The following is a 19695-nucleotide window of genomic DNA, read 5'->3' on the forward strand; positions in this document are numbered from 1 at the left end:
CTAAACATGCACAACAACGATTCCAATCTCAAAGGCTGTCCCTTAATTTACCCAAACATTCAGCAACTAACACTGCAGCCCCACTACTGTGTGGTGTGATACGCATGCATGCCACCAACATGCAGCCAACCAGCCATCAAGCCCACGGTCATTGTTGTCGCTTTATAAAGGATGGTGGATGGAGTGACAGCTGTATCTAATCGGCCTCAATCGTTCCCACTCTCCCTGTCACACTCAAGTGCTGTAAGCTTCAACTTGGACAAAAACAAAGAGCACCAACCATCCACCCAGCCATGCCCCCAGGTGCCCCCCATGTCACCCCCCAAGGCGATAGGCCTCTCATCCAGATTAGCTTCCACAGGGAAAGGGGTGAATTTAACTTTGTTTCAGATAGACTGGCCCATTTTAAATGTGGAGGGCCCTCACAAGAGAAGGTATGTGATGTGTTTTCGTTTTTTTTTTGTTTTTTTTAACCCTGCACTCCATCAGCAGTAAACAAAAGAGACTCGACAGCTAGTTTGTTTCTCTGGCTCTCGCCCACCTGGGTAGATTTCCATGTCTCTGGACAGGGAGACAAATTGCAGAGTGTAGAGACAGCTTATCTAAACTCTCACATCACGTCAAAAGTGGTATTGAGCACACAGTGGTTATGCAACCAGGGTATTGAAATCAACAAGTGACAAGACCTGTGCCTAATTGGATTATTTGATGAATAGGCCTGTCCTAGAACTTGACATTTCAGATGAAGTGAAATGTGGAAAACAATCCACATTCTTACTGTCAGGGTCCAGTGGGGGAAAAGACAAAAGAGTTGGCAAAAATAATCCTGACACCTTATTTTCATCTGGAAATTTGAAATCTGAAACCCTCTTTGAGTAGTCAGTGTAATTTTGTACGCCAGTACTTACAATCAGCAAGCACTTTACTAAGGAACGCCATACTAATACTGGGTAGAGCCTCCCTCTGCTCTCAAAGCCTCAGTTCTTTGTGGCCTGGATTCCTCCAGATGTTGGAAACTTTCCTCTGAGATTCTGCTGGATTCAGATCTGGGGACTGGGGAGGCCACTGAGGTTCACTGAACTCACTGTGACATGGAGCATTATCCAGCTGGAAGTAGCCATTAGAAGATGGTAAACTGTGGCCATGAAGGGATCAACATAGTCAGCAACAATACTCAGACGGGCTGTGGCATTCAAACCATGATTGATTGGTATTAAAGGCCCTAAGTGAGTCAAGAAAACATTCCATTGTTTTTGGCTCAATTCTGAGTAAAAACTCTAGAGACTGTTGTGAGTGAAAATCCTAGGAGATCAGCAGCTTCAGAAAAACTCTAATCAGCTCGTCAGACACCAACAAACACGTCACAGTCAAACAGTGACTGAGATCACATTTTAATGTGAACATTAACTGGAGCTCTGGCGCTGAATCTGCAGGATTTCATGCGCTGCTGCCATGTGATTGGATAAATGTATGAATAAGTAGGTGTACAGGTGTTCCTAATAAAGTGCTCTGTGACTATATTTCCCAAAGTCCAGGCTACACAAACAAAACCTCAGTGTTTTTAGTAATGCCCACTCACATCTCCATACTGGTTGAGCATCCGAATGACCCGGTCAGTGAGGTTGAAGATGTGTCGCCAGTCAAAATCAGGCATGTCATCTGGGCGGTCCTCTGGAGGACCGGTGTGCAGGAAGTTGAGGATGTGTTTGGAGGAAAATGGCACATCTTCTAGACTCCTGTCAATGAAATCCATCACTGATGGATTATAGATGGTGTCCTGAAACAAAGGGAAGTAGGGGAATAACCTTTATTTACCCTGTTTTGTTTGTTTCTATTATGAGCAAGAACCCTTTTTCTAAGGACTTGCTGAGACACTGGTAGTAACACAATAATATCTCTGTGCTATTAGATTTGTTTAGGGAAGAGTAACCCTCCTCATCATGTTACAGTCACCATCTATTTGTCCTCTGTCTATCTGAGAGATAGATGGAAAAGGGAAAGAGATGGCATATTGTGGTAAGATAAGGTTCTATATTCAAGCAGGAAACTTTGTGGACACCTGAAACCTCAACAAAAATAGATCGGGAGGTAAAAGATCAGGATAAAATAACAACAACATCATTAATCATCTCATTCACTCAGAGAGACAGTTGTTGAGCATTGGCTGTCAGCTGAATTGCAGCACAAAGGTAGATCCTGATCATATCATAGACAGAGTAGGGCTGGTATGTAGATGAAATTTTAAACCTCAACTTAAATGAACTGTTATAGTAATTTAAATGCTGTGATCATGGATCAGTCTTTATTTTTTTCACTGATTCTTCTTCCAGTTTTTCTTTGAAATGTCAAAAGAGTTTCTTCGATGGATTCATGATTTTATAAACTTACCTCATCCCTGTCCTCATCATCTCTGATGCTCTGGTATACTGTTTAAACCTAATTATTCAATTTAACTATACAATATTGTTGTCCTACCCGGATCATCTTAACTTGGACTCCATCTTGGAAAAAAGCCCAGATCTGAGGAGCCACTTCCTCCCAGGCCTTCCCCATCATCCTCAGCCTCTCCAGCTCCTCAAATGTAGTGTTAGCCTGCAGGAGACATGGAAACATGTGTGTGTGTGTGTGTGTGTGTGTGTGTGTGTGGATGGTTGGTGTATCAAAAAAAGACAGGAAATTAATACCAAACTATTCTCTAACAACTATTCTCACAAAGCTCATATCTGGATTTACAACAATTAGAAATATCACACATCTTTCTCACATGGAGGAAATTAACATGTTGCAGTAAACACCAAATCAACACATGGCTACACGTGCACATGTGTACACAACACTCACAATCTCCAGTACACACACTGTCACAGTTCATCTAATCTCCTGCTACATACCATTCCCACATTACACTCTCTGTGAAAACAGGCTTTTGCAAAGACAACACACACATTCTCACACAAAGAATTCCCGTGGGCCTGTTCAGATAACCAGCAACTGTGCAACAAACACACTCTGTGCCAAATCGTCAAATATTTACTGCACGCTTATCGTTAAAACCCTGGATGTGTGTGGGTACAGTGCTTTGTGTGGCAAATACCAAACACTGGCTATTTCAGTATTCAGTCATGTGCAGTGGGGGATGAAAGCGCTCAAGAGTACACCCAATTAAACGCCTCTTGTGTGTGTCTGATTTTGGGTGACAATGGGGACAATGGAGCCGGGGTGACAATGGAGGCCGTTGGTGACAACTGGCCGAATGCATTCAGCCTGCCCAGTGAATCTCAGTCAGGTTCCCACAAGTGAGCGCTTCCTCATTCCCCAGGAGCAGTTTAAAATAGCAGAGAAACGAAGGAGGGGGGAGGCTGGCTGAGGTTCCTTAAGGTGATTTCTTCACGAGGGCACTCGAAAGATCTTCGATGTAGGCTGGTCTTTGCATATGCAGATGTACACAATTTTGAAGATGCTTTAAAACTTTAGTTTGGATTAAGATTCTGTAAAGAAATATCAAGCTTGGTGAGTTTATGCAAACCAAAATAAAATGTGCTGTGGTAACACCCTTGTCCCTCCAGTGTTTGTAAAGAGTTAAATATATATATATAGCATAGAGCAGTGACAGCAGGATGCAGATAAGATACACGGTCAACATTACACAAGAGCAGTCACATAAAGCACAACAACGTATGTTTAGAGGCGTGCTGCATGACTGAGTTTCTCATGAAATACTTTGATGCATGACAGAGTTAGGAGGAAAAAACAAAGAGCCTGTAAAGGCCATATTTGTGTTCTTGTAAAGTAATGGATTAAGCCCTTGGTCATTACTTTCTTAGAGCGATTAAGATTCCAATCTGAGGGAAGAGGAAAACAAAGAGGGCATTAAAGGTCAGGAGAGAGGAAACACAAGTGTGTGTGTCTCTTTGTGTGTGTGATCACAGGTCTTCAAGGACAGACTCTTGCTGCTTACGTAACAGTGATGGCGCCACTGGACTGCGTGGTAGTCACCACAGCCGATCAGCTTGTGTTCCTCCATTGCAGCCAAGCCATCCATGACTGCTGCCCCCCTGAAGGGCTTTGACCAACACGTATCTACATCGAGATACAAAGGGCTGGACATGACATGAGGAGAGCTGATCCTCTTTTAAGGGGAAATGCTTTGTTCACTGCAGCAGGCCTCAAGCAAACCAAATATATGGATGTCATATAATCCTGGAAAGTATCTTTATTAGTTTTTATGAAGTTTTCATTATTTCTCCATCTTTCAGTTTCTGTAGATGCCACTTCTATAAGCCTGCTAACTAGGCCTGGGCTGTTAACAAGTTCTTCCACTTTCTGGCTACACACCGTCAGTGTGTTATATCAATCAATAACATAGTAAAAGTTACATATTTGAAAGCTTCTCAGTGTATGTGACAGAATGCTTGTGAAATGAGTCTATTGCTCTGCAGAACATGGTATTAACAGGGGTAAGAGTGTGACCTCCACTTTTTAAAATCTGCACAGTGCTGCTGCTTACATTTCGTATGATCTGTCTGACAGCCGGTGAGTCAGGGGCGTAGAGGATCTGCCCCATCAGCATGGGCTTGACGGAGTTCCACACAATCCTGGTGACGGGGTTGGACTCCAGCTCTTTCATCAGGTCATTGCAGAAAGGAGCTGGAGGGAGAGATTATGCATTATACAGTGTACTAGTAGGTCAAATAAGATCAATACTTCGTGCACATACTATCAACAGACCATGCTAACAAGAATGTGGGTGATCAATTATAGGAAAACAGTGGAATATCGTAAAACAAGCAGAGTAGTCTTACTACAGGAAAGATTTAAAATGAACCTGAAAGTTAAAGGCTGAAACAATGCTCTCTCTAATTCCTGTCATACTAATATATGGTTCTACTCACTGGTGCTGTTGTCGTATGTGTAGTGGCCCTGTGCCCTGCCACTGCTGATACCCAGGAAGGCTTTGTAGTTATTGTCTTCATACCAGTTAAAGGAGGTGACGCGGGAGAAAGCCCCCTCAGTGTAGCCACACACCAGGCGGGAGGCAGCAGCCATCACCTCCCTGAAGGACAGATTGTCCTGGAAGAGAGGAGTCATGACCTGGAGAAGCTCCCTGGAGCTGTTCCTCTGGAACAACTGTAGAGACATGACACCAGAAAAACACAGAAGATGGGAACCGATTCAACACAGCAGGTCTCTTAGTTTAAGATATGTTCAGTGCAAATATATAAATCAGTGGGCGATAAGAGAGTGTGAGTGAGTGAAAGTCCTACACATTCTTTCATTTACACTGTTACTGAGAGTTAAAGTATTTCTGGTGCATGAATATTTCTCACTTACTAAATCAGAACAAATAATATGTTTTTTAACTGTTTTTAAACTTATCTGGTTCATTTCATAAAAAGTCAGAACTACAAGATATATAATAAATACCCAAAGTAGTCTATTACATCTCCCAAGGTGCCTCATGGTAAGTTGCAAACATAAAATTCGGGGCCCCCCAAACAACATGATAAATGATAAACTTATGATAAACTTTTTACAGTGGGAGAAACACTTCCAGAATCTGCTACTCCTACAGCTCTGTAAGACAAATTTATAAGACATCTGGCAGTCATATTCCTCAAGAGAGGACCATACAAAACTATACACTGTACACATGACAACTATACAGGATTATCATATCAAACTTGGTCTCTTTACAAAAATAAATAACTTGTAGGTTCAGGACAAACATATATAGTACATTCACTTGACACCAGATTAGGGAGCTTTAATGTACAGGAATTTTGAAATATGCAAGGGTGTGCTCATCCTGATGCCTTCACTATAAAGTAAAGTCACCACATACCTAAAACCTTCACAAGAGACAGTCTGCTTACAGCATCTATCACTGCTGTCCAGGGATAAAAATGTACCTCCAAATCTGGGGATTTTTGAATTTTTCAGGTAAACTAAATAGTTTCAGTGTTCCTTTAAAGGTTTAAAAATGTCTTAATTCAAACAGATCACTTAAAACCATAGCAAACTGCCATTTTCTCAATACACGAAAGAAAAGCAATGCTATGCTACCTAAAAATAAACATGTGTTGAAATAGCGAACAGTTAAGATTTTTTTGGCCTTGTCAACTATATCTGATTTCATTTTGTATACAGGTGGGGAAAGACTGAGTGGTTTCACGTCGTCTGTCTCGACAACAGGTCTATCATTGAGGTAGAGACAAGTGTCTCGCCAACAGGATGTCGGGCTGTCAGCTATACTTCATATCCCATGGAAACATCCACAACAAACAAAAATGTATTTCCACACATCCATGTAAACAGATGCACCACAAATTACACAGATAAATCTGCACACATGGATGGTTGCACTGATGTGGGTAATCCAAATAACATAAAGGGCATAGACTTAATGTCACTAAGACACGTAAACACATCATTCAGTCATCACTGATGTTTGTTTTTTTTCATTAACCTTAATGTGCAGAGGCTTCACCTGTTCCTGCAGACTCAGTGTTGTTTCCATTGGGATGGTCCCATAATGATAATGTATCTGTTTTGGAGGCTAAATGGGCCTGTTCTGGATTTAGCCTTCCTCATACGCACTCAATGATATCCCCCTACTGTCTGTGCTTACGTAAAAACTCAGGCAAGAGGAAGCAACTGTTTCCTGATGACTAAGAATAGAAGGTATTGAACTTTTGAATGAAGCTGGAATGAGGCTGCACGGGCCGTGACTTACCTCTCGCAGTTTGTCTGAGATGGCAGAGACAGTCCGTACCCAGAAGTGAATGTCAATGCCTTGAGAGTGATTGTCCAGAACAAGAGGAAGCTGATGGAGAAACACAAATATGAAAACTATTATATATTTTTCCATTACCTGGAAAAAACATTTCATCTCTGAGCTGTCAATTTACAGTATTTTCTTTCTCAACATTAACACTTCACTTCCTATAAATACGAAGGATATTACTAATGCCTCCCCTCCCCGGAGTCACTTTGTTTGTTCTGAGGAGCAACAAGGAGAAGAGCTGATACCGGCCTTTGATAGCACCCAGCATACAGCCTGACCAGGTAACATGATAAAGTTAAAAGTATTCTATTGTTTCCATCTCACAAGGGAAAAAAAAGTCCTGTTTTGTGCCTTAAAGCAAAATCTATTAGTGCTGTAAAGCAGCTGTCACCTACAGTATATATACAGTGCAGAGACCTCATCATCTGAGTGATGGTCTTGTTTTGTTATTTCATTAATATGAGGAGAATCTGGTGATAAAAATATGCAGAGACATAAATATGTTTTAGTGGGTCAAACACTTAAACCTGAAAATATCTGCTGCTTTGCCCATCTTCCAGCCAGCTCACAACACAATAGGCTGAAGGTTCAGGAAGCAGCACGAGGCCAAGACACAGAACTGCCAGAGGAGACATCCTTCCTCTCTGACATGTCTTCCTATCCCAGTGTGTGTGAGGGCAAGAGTAGAGGGAGAGTGTGTGTGTGATCTGACTAAAACTGAAGCATTTTCCAGCTATAGCTCAGACAGACAGACAGACAGACAGCTAAATACACTTGGCCCAGTTCCACTGTTTATTGTTGCTGATTGTTCCTGGATGAAGAGGAGGCAGAGGGCTGTCTCACTGTGGTCCATGTTTACTCTCAGCGGCCTGTGATTACTAAAGAGAGGAGCATCTGCTCACTAAGCTAATTAGAGGAAGAGGCCAAGTCTGTCTGCTCAGCTAAAGCTCATGGTTTCACAAGTTCTTGCTTCTTCCTATTTGAGGAAGCACATTGGCAGAGATAGAGCACAGTCTTATTTTAGTCACTTGCAAATAAATAAAGCCCTGCTTAACTGTAAGGTCAGACAATTTCCTCAAATAAATGATGTTGGTTTGTTCATTTTGATACATTTGCTGTATCTAGGAAATATTAAATAACTCAAACTGGAGTCTGCATGTTCTCCCTGTGCCTTTGTGGGTTCTCTCCAGGTACTCCGGGTTCCTCCCACAGTCCAAAGACATGCAGGTTAAGTTCATTGGTGACTCTAAATCATCTGTAGGTGTGAATGTGAATGTGAATGTGAATGGTTGTTTATCTATATATGTTGGCCCTGCAGTGGACTGGTGATCTGTCCAGGGTGCACCCTGCCTCTTAATCTTTAACAGAGAATGATGTCATTCCATTACTGTTCATTAGTAGTTTAGGACTTTATTTACTTTATTTACAAAGGCAACTAGTACTTCCCTTGGAAATATTCGTTCCACCCTATGAGTCATAACCCATATAAAACACCAACAGCTGTTTATCTGTTATGTCTCCTGACTTAAAACATGATGTATGTCAAACACTGAGCCTGTGTCAGCTTGTTCAGTTTTGATCCAGATGTGATCCTGAGGACAAACTCCTGATGTGAAGTCAGATATAGGGTGCACCCAACAGATAATAGCCACCTTATCACTGTGACTATTCAAAATAATATCTATAATATATAATATTTCAATAGTTTGTACTGCCAGAGTATGATAAACACAATGTAGCCTATGGAAATATGACTCTGTCGATAAAGAATTTAGAATCCCAGGATAACCAGGCACTGACCAGCCGGAAGACCTTGAAAAAGTCTATGTTGGCATAGAATTTATCCTCGATGATCTGCAGCCGTTGTGGGGTGAGGATGCACATGGCGTTGCGAACATTGTAGACTCCTCGGCGGCTGGGGAAGATGAGGAATCGCTCCAGCAGGTTCAGGCTGCAGGCAATGTCTTTTAAATGCAGGTCTGGCACCCCGAAGGCAAACTGGGAAAAAGTGGACAGGAAATGAAGGTTAAGGTGAATTCTGTCTTTTATCCAGATATAGTAGAAAATAAAGGAAAATGTTTGCAATGCAGAATTATTGTTTTATATTTCAATACTCCTCTTTATATTTCCATGTTTATTTTCTCATTCTTTTACAGATTTGTTCTTTTATATCTGTCAGGTTGACTCCACAGGAGTGTTAACAGCCTGTTTCTACACTGGTTCTGTTTGTAGCACAGATGTCTGAGGCACTGACTTACTGATGTTAAAATGTTACAGTATGTAGGTGTGTGTTTCTGCATGTGTGTGAGTATCTGTGTACCTGTTCAGGCCTGATTTGGGCATTGACTAACTGATACACCACAGACTCTGTCAGAGGAACATCTCTCAGCAGGTATGATGTCAGAGTTTCATCGTCCTTCAGGATAGTCTCCACCTTTACTCCTCGACCTATAAAGAGACACAGAGGCAGTTCATGTGAGTGGCTGTTGGCCTTAATGACAACACACATTTATCAAAGCTCCCTTTGAGTGGCGCAGTGGATAAACTGGATCAGTTGGAATGATCTGGATAGTGGAACATATTTCAGGCAAGTTGTGACAAATCTGCAGCATTAAAAGGATGGGAACATGGGATGAGGACATTCCACCTCTGCTCTGTCTCATTGTTTTTAGTGGCCTGTCTGTGCATGAAGACAGTTTACTTTGGAAGCTACAGTAATGAAATGGAAAGAATATTTATTTAGAAGCAGAAGAACAAAAATGACAAATGGACACGGAATGGAAAGGTTTTGTCCTGAAAGTGTGTTTTTTGATTACTGCCTAGGCTCTGTGTGTTAGAGGTTTATTATCAGCAGCAGCATCAGATAAGTGGCTTCAATCTTCAAATCTTTTTTCAAGCAAAAACATTTTCATTCTTTCTGAAAGCTTTAGAAAGTTGTACTGTGATAAGTGATGAGAACAAAGTGTCAGTTACACACTGAGTGAGTTTATGAGGCAATGACTGCTGACACAAACATCCTCAGGGGTAATACACAACAGTCAAAACAGATACTTCATGACCTCAGTGTTTCTTGTGCACAGCCAATCTGTACTTGAATGTGCAAGTTAGGCATCCAGTCATAATAATGTGGAATTAAAGCTATCCAAGGTGTCCATGAAGGCAACATAACACAGAAACAGCTGCCTTCTATTTTATTATTATAGGGCACATACACATATATAGTTACACTTCCTCATAATCAGGGGCTTTGAAATGTGAACATAAACTCCACAGAAACATTTTCTGTTTAAAATGACCATTCATGTTGAGTCAAATTCATCAGTTACATAACTTGGTTCTCAACATGATTCATTTTTGTTTCTCGGAGCTCATGGGAACTGATGTGGAATGTGGATCCGTGTCTCTGTTAGCTTTGTTAGTCCATCTACATATTTCTCCATGAGAGTGGCAGCACAGAGACCAGCCAGACGTAATCATTCACAGGCTGGAATGCACTCAGCCTCATTCCACTCCCATCTTACAGATTTATTTTGCCAGCAGGGAAACATGCTGTATATACAGTATGGATGTACGTGTGTGTTGACATGGACAGAGGATCGTTAGCGCGGTGTCTCTTGATATGGGATCAGTGTTGTCAGTGTGGATGGGGGGCATGTGAATTGCTCTCCTCCCAAATAAACAACACGTTGGTGGTGAAAGTAAGCGGCTTACGTTACGAGCCTCTCTGAAATCAGTGTGATGTAATCCTGTTACGCTGCACACACACACACAGACTGATGGGAAAATGTGTGACGTAGACTGTGATATGGTTTTTAACCAGATGATGGTCCCAAGCTTTTATTTATTTATGTATTCAGAATAATAAAAGGGCATCTTCTGGCATTGTTTATTTATTTGCTGATTGTGTTTCCAATTTCTATCAAATCTGCAGGTGTGTTTTACACAAAGTCATGACTCCACTGTTCATATACCTTACACACAGGACAACAAAAAATGTATTGCCTCAGTTTATTTAAGTCTATATATGTTCTTCAAAGAGCAATTCTGCATGTGGTCATATGTCATGTTTAAAAACATGGTTTAAAACTGAAAGTCTTCTCTAGACAATCTCGAAAATACATTATTTATACACAGTTCCTCCAGTCACACCTTCTCTACTGGATAACCACTCAGAGTAACCTCACTGACCTCAGGTTTGCTTCTACAGACAATGGTGTTTTTGCAGTATGTTGATGAAAGACTGGTGCACTAGACCTGAGACCTGTTCAGGACGGGTGCGCAGAGTGTCCATGAAGTTACTCATAGAATTCAGTTCCCTCCAGAGACGACCAAGCTGCAGGAACTGTGGGTCACTAAAAAGAAGCTCCTGGGCATCTGAGTAGAACCGAGCCAATCTGAGGAGCGAGGTCAGTCACAGGCCACACACTTAGTCTTATTTAACCAACAGACTGACAATCACATATGATTGTATGGATTGTATGCACACACCAAGGCTTCAAAACGAGTAAGATCCAGAAACATTTGAACTTTTCTCTTTGACTCCATTACATAAGTCTGCCTTTTCATCCCAGATCAAATGTTTCATAGGAATTCAACATCTCTACCAGCGCGGGGTGATACTCACATGGAGTTGTTGTAGTTGGATACAAGGCCAGGAGATTCACCACGGGTGGGGTACTGAAAACAAGGGTTGTTGGCATTACAGAAGATTCCCTGGATCCATGGTAGGACCCCTGTGGAGGGCATGGCCTTGTTGGGGAAGTGGCCTGAGCGAGAGAAGACACTGTTGGCTGTCAGCACTTAACACAACTCATTTATCAACATGTATGAACAGGATGCCATGCACCACAGGAGGAAAAAGTTGTTTGCTTACATTCATGTTGGCGGTAGAGTGGATTCACCCTCCTGAGCCACACCAGTCCCATGAACAGCATCACAGGCCACATGATCTCCATAAAGAACCGCACCTGGATGAAGAGCACAACGTGAACTTGCGAGTGAAACATTTATTGATGTTAACCAAAGTGTTTTCTGTATGAGAAGAGGCACAGAAATATGAACTTCTGGACCATTTCATACAGTAAAGTGGTTCAATCAGCCAGTCACCTGATCAACTTCACCAGAAAATGCTGTAGGCCAATAAGATATTTTCACGAAATCTTCCATCAAATTTGCAGATTATGCAAACTTGGAATCACTGAAGATGCTTTCAAAATAATATCACTTTTTTAGTTGAGGCACATATTGTACGGACTGTAAAGCTCTCTGATGTGAATTTGAGATTCATTATCACCAAACTGAGCTCACAAGTAAGGACTGTGTAGATGACAGTGATCAGGGTCTCCTGTTTTAGACAAAAAAGTAAGTTGGTATCATCAGCAAAGAATGAGACCCGGAGGTACTTTAGCTAACTGAAACCCTCATCGGAAAAATGTTTGTGTGTAGTTGATGAATGAGAGGGTTTTACCCTCTGCCTCCTGCGGATGGTCCAGTTCTTCCACAGCAGGAGTCTGACCTGTCTTCCTGCCCCCATGGCTCCTCCTTTTCACCCCCGCAGGGGCTGGCACCAGCCAACAAACCTGTATTCAACCAGCCCGCAGTACTACTATGATCTAAATGAAGCCAACTTAAATACTTATAACAAAAAATCTACAAATTTAAAAGATAATTTGGAAAGCTACATTTTGTGGATGAACTGCTACATCAACCACAGAGCAAGCAATCTATTCATCCAATGAGTGCTACATGTGAAAGCTAGCAATAGCTGTGTGAAGTTAAGGAGCTTCACACTTCACATGGTTAGACTAACAATACATCTGTCCACAGTCTCTATAAACATGCTCTGGTTACTGCTCATTCTATTGAACATTCCTGGTGAATGTCACAAAATTAACTTTAATCTAGGCTTTAATCTCAGTTACAACTATTACACAATTTTGTGGCTACATCATTAATCAGATAGACTGTGACTACATTTCAAAGCACAGAGTGCAGCATAACATATGACTTACCTCAGAGGAACACCTGCTCTGTAGCCTGATACTCAGTAAATAAAGCATAACAGCACATATTCTACCGAGTGGTCATTGAGGTTGCTAACACAGCTTGTTTCCAGACCTTGTGAATAGTTAAGCAGATTGATTTAATCTCCTTTCTCAGTGCTGGAGACTGCTAACGCCTCTCATCCATTCGTAGAGACCTACATGACCTAACCACCTGGCCCTCATTACACTGTATAATCCCACCACTGTTATTAACTGTTTAAGAATAAATATAAATATATCATTTTTAAGTACAACTGCACAGCCTATTCACAGGTCATCATGCTGTCTGGTTCACTCTTTTACATGGATCAAGCTTTTCTTGCTAAACAACAGCTCAGCATTAACCACTGATATTCATGGAAATAATTCTTCTTTGTTAAATAAAGTTGTTGCAAGTTTTAAACATTTGGAAAAAAAAAAAACCCCAAACCATTATGACTGGAAGTTGTCAGATATATTTTAATAAGTTACAAAAGGGTGTTTGTTTTCATGTACCTGTTTTTTTTTTTTACACTGATCTTTTCAACATTCTGTCAATCTTGTACATTATCATGAAAAACAGATACCATTTAAATAAATGCATTTCCTCTTACTTACAAAGAACCTGTAAGATTTAGGTTATTGATAAAACTACTTCAGTTTAAAAAAAGAAAAGAAACTGAAAATGTTTTGGCTATTAAGAAATGTAGATGTTACAGTAAAATAAGAAAAATAATACCATGGCATCTCTAAAAGCTTTTCAGAACAGTTTGAGTTGACACCATACAAGTTCAACAGTATAAAAACAAGTGGATGTTCACCCTTTGCAACTGGTGCTTCATAACATTAGCTATCGCTGATACAAATGTTCAGTACAGTATGTAACAAGGGTCATTAAACACAAGTTATTAGCATAATGATTAATTATACCCTAAATGTAACAGTTTAAAACGCCCTGACTCACAGCAGAAACAAGACTCAAAAGATCTGTGGAAGAATATTGATGTCAGGTAAGTGTCATGGCTACATGCACTACTGTAACAATCAAACATAGTTTTTGGTATATAAACATACATAGATAGTGAGCGTGTAAGAACTTTATACAAAATATTCAAATAAAATGTAATTGCACAGTTTCAAAAAAATTATAAATATTCTGACCAGGTGCCAGAGTGTACTGAGCAAGTGATTGGAAAATGAAATATTGGTGAATCATGTTAAAAATATACAGCATTTTAAGTGCATCGTGTTTGTCTTTTGAGGACCAAAGGTACATTTAATTCTCTACACAGTGCTCAATCATAGCACATCTGGAAATTGTCTTTGCAGAGTCAATGCAGATGTTTTTATTCTCTCTCTAACAGAATATGGCACACACTGTTCACAGTCAAGCACTGGTTCTGCCCGTGTTCCTGCCTGTGACTCTCATAGGATCACACAAAATGAGCCTCTCGATGTTCGACCTCTTGGAGGTGTCTGGGCCTCAGTCTCTGGTACACTGGTTTGGCTTGGTTTTGACCCAGTTCCTCAGGACTGGAGCTCGGAGACTGAGACACAGCCACTTGCTCGGCCTCATTGTCCTCCTCAAGAGGCTCATCTACAGACACTTCTATCTCAATCCCCAACTCCTCCTCCTCCTCCTCATCGTCATCCTCCTCCTCCTCTTCTTCCTCAGCGCTGTTAGCCAATGCACAGTTCTGCTGCGCTTTAGCTTTGCTCCCTGACGGAGGCTTATAGAAGGTTCCTGGGGGAGGCTGGAGAGTCCTGGGAGCCCTAAAAGCTGTTGTGATGGGGCTATACTTAGTTACATTGTCCTCCCTCCTTAAGGTCCTGCTGGGTCGCACTGCGACAGTGTAAGGTCGGCTGGGGTAGATGGTGCTAATAGAGCTCCCTGTAGTTTCGAGGGAGAGGGCTGATGGTACAGAAGACGATAAGCTGCTAGCATCCACTGCTGCGCTCTCTGTGGACGAATTGGCCACAATTCTGACGGTCCGAGAAACAACATCGTGTTTGTACTGTTTGTCCCAAGTTCTGCGTAACGTCTGGGTGTCAATAAATGTACTCCGGTAATGTGTGGCCACTCGCAGTTTTGTATTCTCAGTTTCGTCCACCTCTTCGATGGACTGGTCAAAACTGCCTCCTTTCCTGACATCTTGGTCGGTGCTGTTCCGGGTGTTATTCTCATCAACTTGGCCTCTCCTCAGTATCCGTTCAGCTGGCATGCTGACGGGCCGGGACGAGAGTTTGTTGCGAGGGTGTCGAAGTTGGACTCTGGCAACGGTGATGTGCTGTGAGCGACAGAGCCCTCTCTCACCGGGTTTCAGGACTTCAGAGAGACTTGATGATAAAACCCCATTGAGGGCCTCTGAATCCACTTCATCCGCTTTAAACACAGAGATTAAACACAGGTTAGACATTAACACAGAAAAATTACGTGGAATTTAGAAATTCATAGACAATATCCTGCAGGGGAAAAAAGTAATTCTGGACTAATGTAACAATAATTACAATACTCTGTGTTGGTTATCTAGCTTTGTAACTGACCAGGTTCAAAGTCGCTTCCGTCGTGGCTCGGCATGCTCTCCTGAACTTCAGCCAGCAGGTGGGAAGAAGGAATAATGGAGGAATGCCTCTTATACACTTTGGAGCTCTGCTGTAAATGTAAAACACACAACAAAGTGTCAATGTACCATTTTATGTTAAATGAGAAATGGACAAACACATTGTGTAGGATTTGGATATCTGATCATATCACACATCTCATTTTTTGCATGAAAACTAATTACCTCCTTAATATCCCCCAGAGACTTGGAGTGCCTGATCAGCTGCTGCTCCTTCTCCTGGTGGGTGAGGCGGGTGTCAGGACGGGGGTGAGCATCAACCTCTGTAGGCGACGTGCTGCTTAGGGGACTGAGGGGGGTGTCAAAGACCATCTGATAGTGTCTGATCAGGAGCTCCACAATGAGTGCCTGATAGGGGTAATCCACCAGAGAGGAGAGGGAGACTTCAGCGTCTGCCTGCCTCGGCTTGATCAGCGTCGGGCCGAAGATAATACCCAGGTTACTGGCAGTCATCTTATTCTCCTCTGAGCGCTCTGTGACCCTGGAGAGGAAGGAAGAGAAGAGGAGGACTAATCAATGATCAGATTATTGCTTATCAAAACACTTTAATGCTGAACTCAACAGAAATGTGTGTTATGAGACTTAGGCCTACCGGTGCAGATGCTCTATGAGAAACTGCAGTGTCTTGTAATTAGCAGGTGGCAGCTGCCTCAGTAGGTCTTTGATCTTGAAGAGGACTCGGTTGAGCTCCACGCTGACCTGGGCCGGGGTCACTGGGGTGGGACTGAGGCGCAGCGCCTCCAGTTCCTCCACGATGATACTCTGGCTTTCCTTGGCCAAACCGATGAAGTCGTTATAGAAGCGGAACAGGATGAGCGGCTCTGGAAGCTGTGAGGGAACACACAGAGGAAAGAAGAACAAGTACAACAAATGAAACAAGGGTGTTAATAATAAACAGAAAAAAACTAAATATATAAGCAAAGTGCAAGTGGAAATCAGAGGATGAGAAGTGGGAAGTACGTGCCAAAAATAAACAAAGACAAATAAACACCACTGCAGTGGTTTTGTTCAGCAGAGCAGAGGTAAATTTACAATACCTCAGTACCCATTATGTTAAGGATACGTTTTCAAAAGCAGCCCACCTGTCTCAGGTACAGTTTGAGTACGTTGCTGATGTCGTGGGGATAAAGGTCAGAGAGTTCCACCAGGTCCTTGCCATTCTCAAACGCCTGGCACAACTTCTCCACCCGAGACTTGGCACCATTCACACGGTAGATGCCCTTCAGTGCACAAAAACAAATGCATTCAACACAGGAAAATTAGATGCAATTTTCTGGCTCACCATGGTGATGCTGAGTGATCACAACTGCCGAATATCAGCAGGATCCTACATCATACAGATGTATTTACAGAAAGCATGTCCAAACTTTAAGTAGAGTGCGTTAAAGAATCACTCATTATTAAAAAAAAAAGATCAACTGAATCATATTTACACCCAAACCATTTCATTTTCGTGCACAGGTAACTAATGCATCATAATTATTTCTCAGAATTTATTATTCATTTTGAGCATTTATTTCGAAATGACTGTATCTGACTGATCAAACCTTAATGTTGAGCGCTCTGTTCTCAATCTCTGATGTGCACTTCCGGATGATGAAGGGGATCCTGTCCTGGCTGTTCTTTGCTGCCTGTGTGAAGTCGATGCCAAACAGGTGAAGCCTCCCCTGGAGCTTCTTATGGCCACACTGGATGGCCAGGGTTTCCAGACACTTCTTGTGGCAGGCCAACGAACACTGTACACAAGTTGACATGTATCTCAGTCACACAATAAATGGCTACAGTTCAGAGAATAAAGGATGGTGGAAGTGGATTTTTCCCTGCACACTCTTGATCCTGCAGCTGCATGTTGATAGGGACCTACACCATGACTCTATGTCTCTTTTAGCATTTAAATGTGTTGTCACAAAGCAGCTTTTTTTGTGAACGACCGTTCAAGCAGCCAAGGGAAGCTTCATGTCTGTTAACCCACTGAACCAACACCATGGCATGATTCCAGAACACTACGGAGTTATGTCACTTTCTTGTCAGTGTGTTTACCAGCATTACATATCTTTTAAAAACGTTTTCCACTTAGCCTTTTGTTACTGTCTAGTTCATTGTATGTAATAAATATGGAAAGAAACTGGATCTAAAATAAACAGAGGGGGGTGGGCTCCTCAGAAGACAAATAAAAGGTCCTCAGTTTCCACTGCCCATTCCTCTGACAGAGACCAGTTGGTGGATTTGGTCTCTGAGGAGAGCTTGTGGCCAGATTCAACTTTTCCCTTTATTCAGATGTTTTGATGAGGGGAGAGGTGGCCTTTCTCTTTTGTTTTAGTTTGATTTTTGCACGCCATGGGCGATAAAGAAGCCGTTGTGAAACTTTGGCAGTGTTCACCCTGAACTTGTAACACTCTGAATGCTGTGGACTCACCACATTTAATAAAAGGTCCAAATGGAGGGGTCATGGTTGGATTGTGATTTATTCTATTCATTCTAAAAAAAAGAATAAAAAGAAAAGGGGAACCAAGGTTACCTCCTCACACTCTGCTCCGTGAAACACCACCAGGCCATCACACTCTCGACACTTGGAGGGTGCTCTGAGCTTCCTCAGCTTGTGTGTTTGAGCTGCCTTGGACATTTGGGTGTTTCTGAAGGGACCTGGGGAGCTGGCTGTCTCTATTACTATCTCACTTAAACCTGCAGAGTGACAGGGGGACAGCATTAGATACCATCAACTTCCTGTTGCTTATGTACTGTAAGAAGGGAGGGTCATTCTCATGCAGCACATAAAAGAGAGTACACATATTAACAGAGAAAATGTACATCAGTAGGACACAAAATGCAACTGACAGTCTCACAGTTTCAAAAACTAAACTTAGTAGGATTAGTTAAATGTGCATATGTGGCTTATATAAAAGAAAACCTAAAGAACTAACGAACAGCCAAATATGTTGAGAACATGAGAGAAAAAGGGAACAGTGTTCAGTTTGACTCACCATTATCAGAGGGCGAGGGAGGCTCTCTCTCATCCAGATCATCAGCAGAAGACATGGTGCCTGTGGAGGGGGTTCTGGGTAATCTCCTCTTGAAGTCTCCTGAACAGTAAGACAGGACACACCAGTGAGTCCACATCTCCACAGTCACATCAAGTGATGTTCCTGGTAATGGCACTGAGAAGCACTGAGACGACTTTCTGAATTTCATGCACCAAATAAAAAGGTGTGGTCGACTACATGTTGTTGATAATCGAGACCCCCACCCCCCACCCCCCAGTACGGGATTGTTGGGTGATTCACACGTCCATTGGCTGATTAATGACTTCCAGTAGACCTCATTTCAATAATGTTGCTGATGTACTGATGAGCCAATCAGGAGGCTCATCCCTTATTGGGCTATCCAGGGATAAACTCCTGCACCATTCACACTCTGGGTATTGGTGGGTGGAGGTGGGGGTTGGGCTGTAGTACAGTTGAAAATGGAATAATACTCTTCACCATTTTGATATACACTATTTCTACCACTCTCCCCCAGCCAAGGACACAGTGTAAATAATACATTCTTACATAGAGATAAGTGTAAACAGGGAACTGTGTTAATATCTGCTGTGCAGCAGTTTATCAGGCAGAATATTACAGTATGTTCATCATAGTTAACAGATAGATGTGTATCAGATATTGATTTGTTCCTCTGAGCAGATCTCTACAAGAACACTGTGACACATACGTACTGTTGCACAGCAACAGAGGAAACACTGAGAGAAACCCAACCACCAAAGCTACTATTTTATGTTTGTGTACATTGTAGACTAATACAGTTGCATAATGTTAAACAAAGAGGCACTGCTGTCAGTGGTTGCTAAGCCCCTGGGTTCTCAGGTAACATGCCAACAAAGTTGGGTGAACATCAAGTTCATTGGAAAAAAGCGTATGTGGAGGCCCCAGGGGCATTTAAGACAGTCAGCGCTGAGGAATGTCCTTCCTGTCTGTCATTTGCAATGTGTTGTTGCTTTATCAATGACAAATGACAGAACCACCTGATATTTAAAGCCAGGTGTTGTATAATGAGCATTAAATACAGCAGGTAAATGTGTTTTGATTACCTTGATTGCGAATGTGACAGCACACAAAGATTGGTGCAGAAGATCAAGAGAAGAATACATCATGCTGTTAAAGAACTATGCTACTGTTAATTAGCTGTCGAGTAACACAAACACCTCGCTGCTGAACCTGTTACAACTTACTCAGAGATGCAAATATGAGGCCATGGAGCCAGTTATAGTGGG

General features: G+C 42.0%; 2 protein-coding genes and 1 long non-coding RNA gene across 4 annotated transcripts in view; 1 reads left to right on the top strand and 2 right to left on the bottom strand.

Annotated features, from left to right (window-relative positions):
* Positions 1 to 13124, bottom strand: part of abca4a (ATP-binding cassette, sub-family A (ABC1), member 4a) — a 29414-nt gene extending 16290 nt beyond the window's left edge. The window contains 11 exon segments of the mRNA XM_051066595.1: positions 1580 to 1777; positions 2476 to 2592; positions 4508 to 4647; positions 4893 to 5127; positions 6734 to 6823; positions 8585 to 8782; positions 9105 to 9232; positions 11039 to 11178; positions 11409 to 11550; positions 11658 to 11751; positions 12252 to 13124. Of these exon segments, the coding sequence (XP_050922552.1) occupies positions 1580 to 1777; positions 2476 to 2592; positions 4508 to 4647; positions 4893 to 5127; positions 6734 to 6823; positions 8585 to 8782; positions 9105 to 9232; positions 11039 to 11178; positions 11409 to 11550; positions 11658 to 11751; positions 12252 to 12317 (1548 nt within the window). The 5' untranslated portion in view covers positions 12318 to 13124.
* LOC108898294 (uncharacterized) lies at positions 11051 to 11889 on the top strand. The gene is made up of 2 exons (XR_001963427.2): positions 11051 to 11190; positions 11356 to 11889. It is a non-coding gene; the product is annotated as an uncharacterized LOC108898294 (long non-coding RNA).
* A 143-nt stretch (positions 13125 to 13267) lies between the features above and the next one.
* Positions 13268 to 19695, bottom strand: part of arhgap29a (Rho GTPase activating protein 29a) — a 32752-nt gene continuing 26324 nt past the window's right edge. For both annotated transcript variants that reach the window (XM_018698244.2, XM_018698245.2), the window contains 8 exons: positions 18410 to 18508; positions 17947 to 18110; positions 16976 to 17164; positions 16511 to 16648; positions 16021 to 16256; positions 15594 to 15909; positions 15352 to 15460; positions 13268 to 15190 (listed from right to left, as the gene is read on the bottom strand). In XM_018698244.2, the coding sequence (XP_018553760.1) occupies positions 14241 to 15190; positions 15352 to 15460; positions 15594 to 15909; positions 16021 to 16256; positions 16511 to 16648; positions 16976 to 17164; positions 17947 to 18110; positions 18410 to 18508 (2201 nt within the window). In that variant the 3' untranslated portion in view covers positions 13268 to 14240. The remainder of the gene's footprint in view (positions 15191 to 15351; positions 15461 to 15593; positions 15910 to 16020; positions 16257 to 16510; positions 16649 to 16975; positions 17165 to 17946; positions 18111 to 18409; positions 18509 to 19695) is intronic.

This window comes from Lates calcarifer, linkage group LG24 (genome assembly GCF_001640805.2).
Source record: "Lates calcarifer isolate ASB-BC8 linkage group LG24, TLL_Latcal_v3, whole genome shotgun sequence".
In the NCBI taxonomy this organism is placed as follows: Eukaryota; Metazoa; Chordata; class Actinopteri; family Centropomidae; genus Lates; species Lates calcarifer.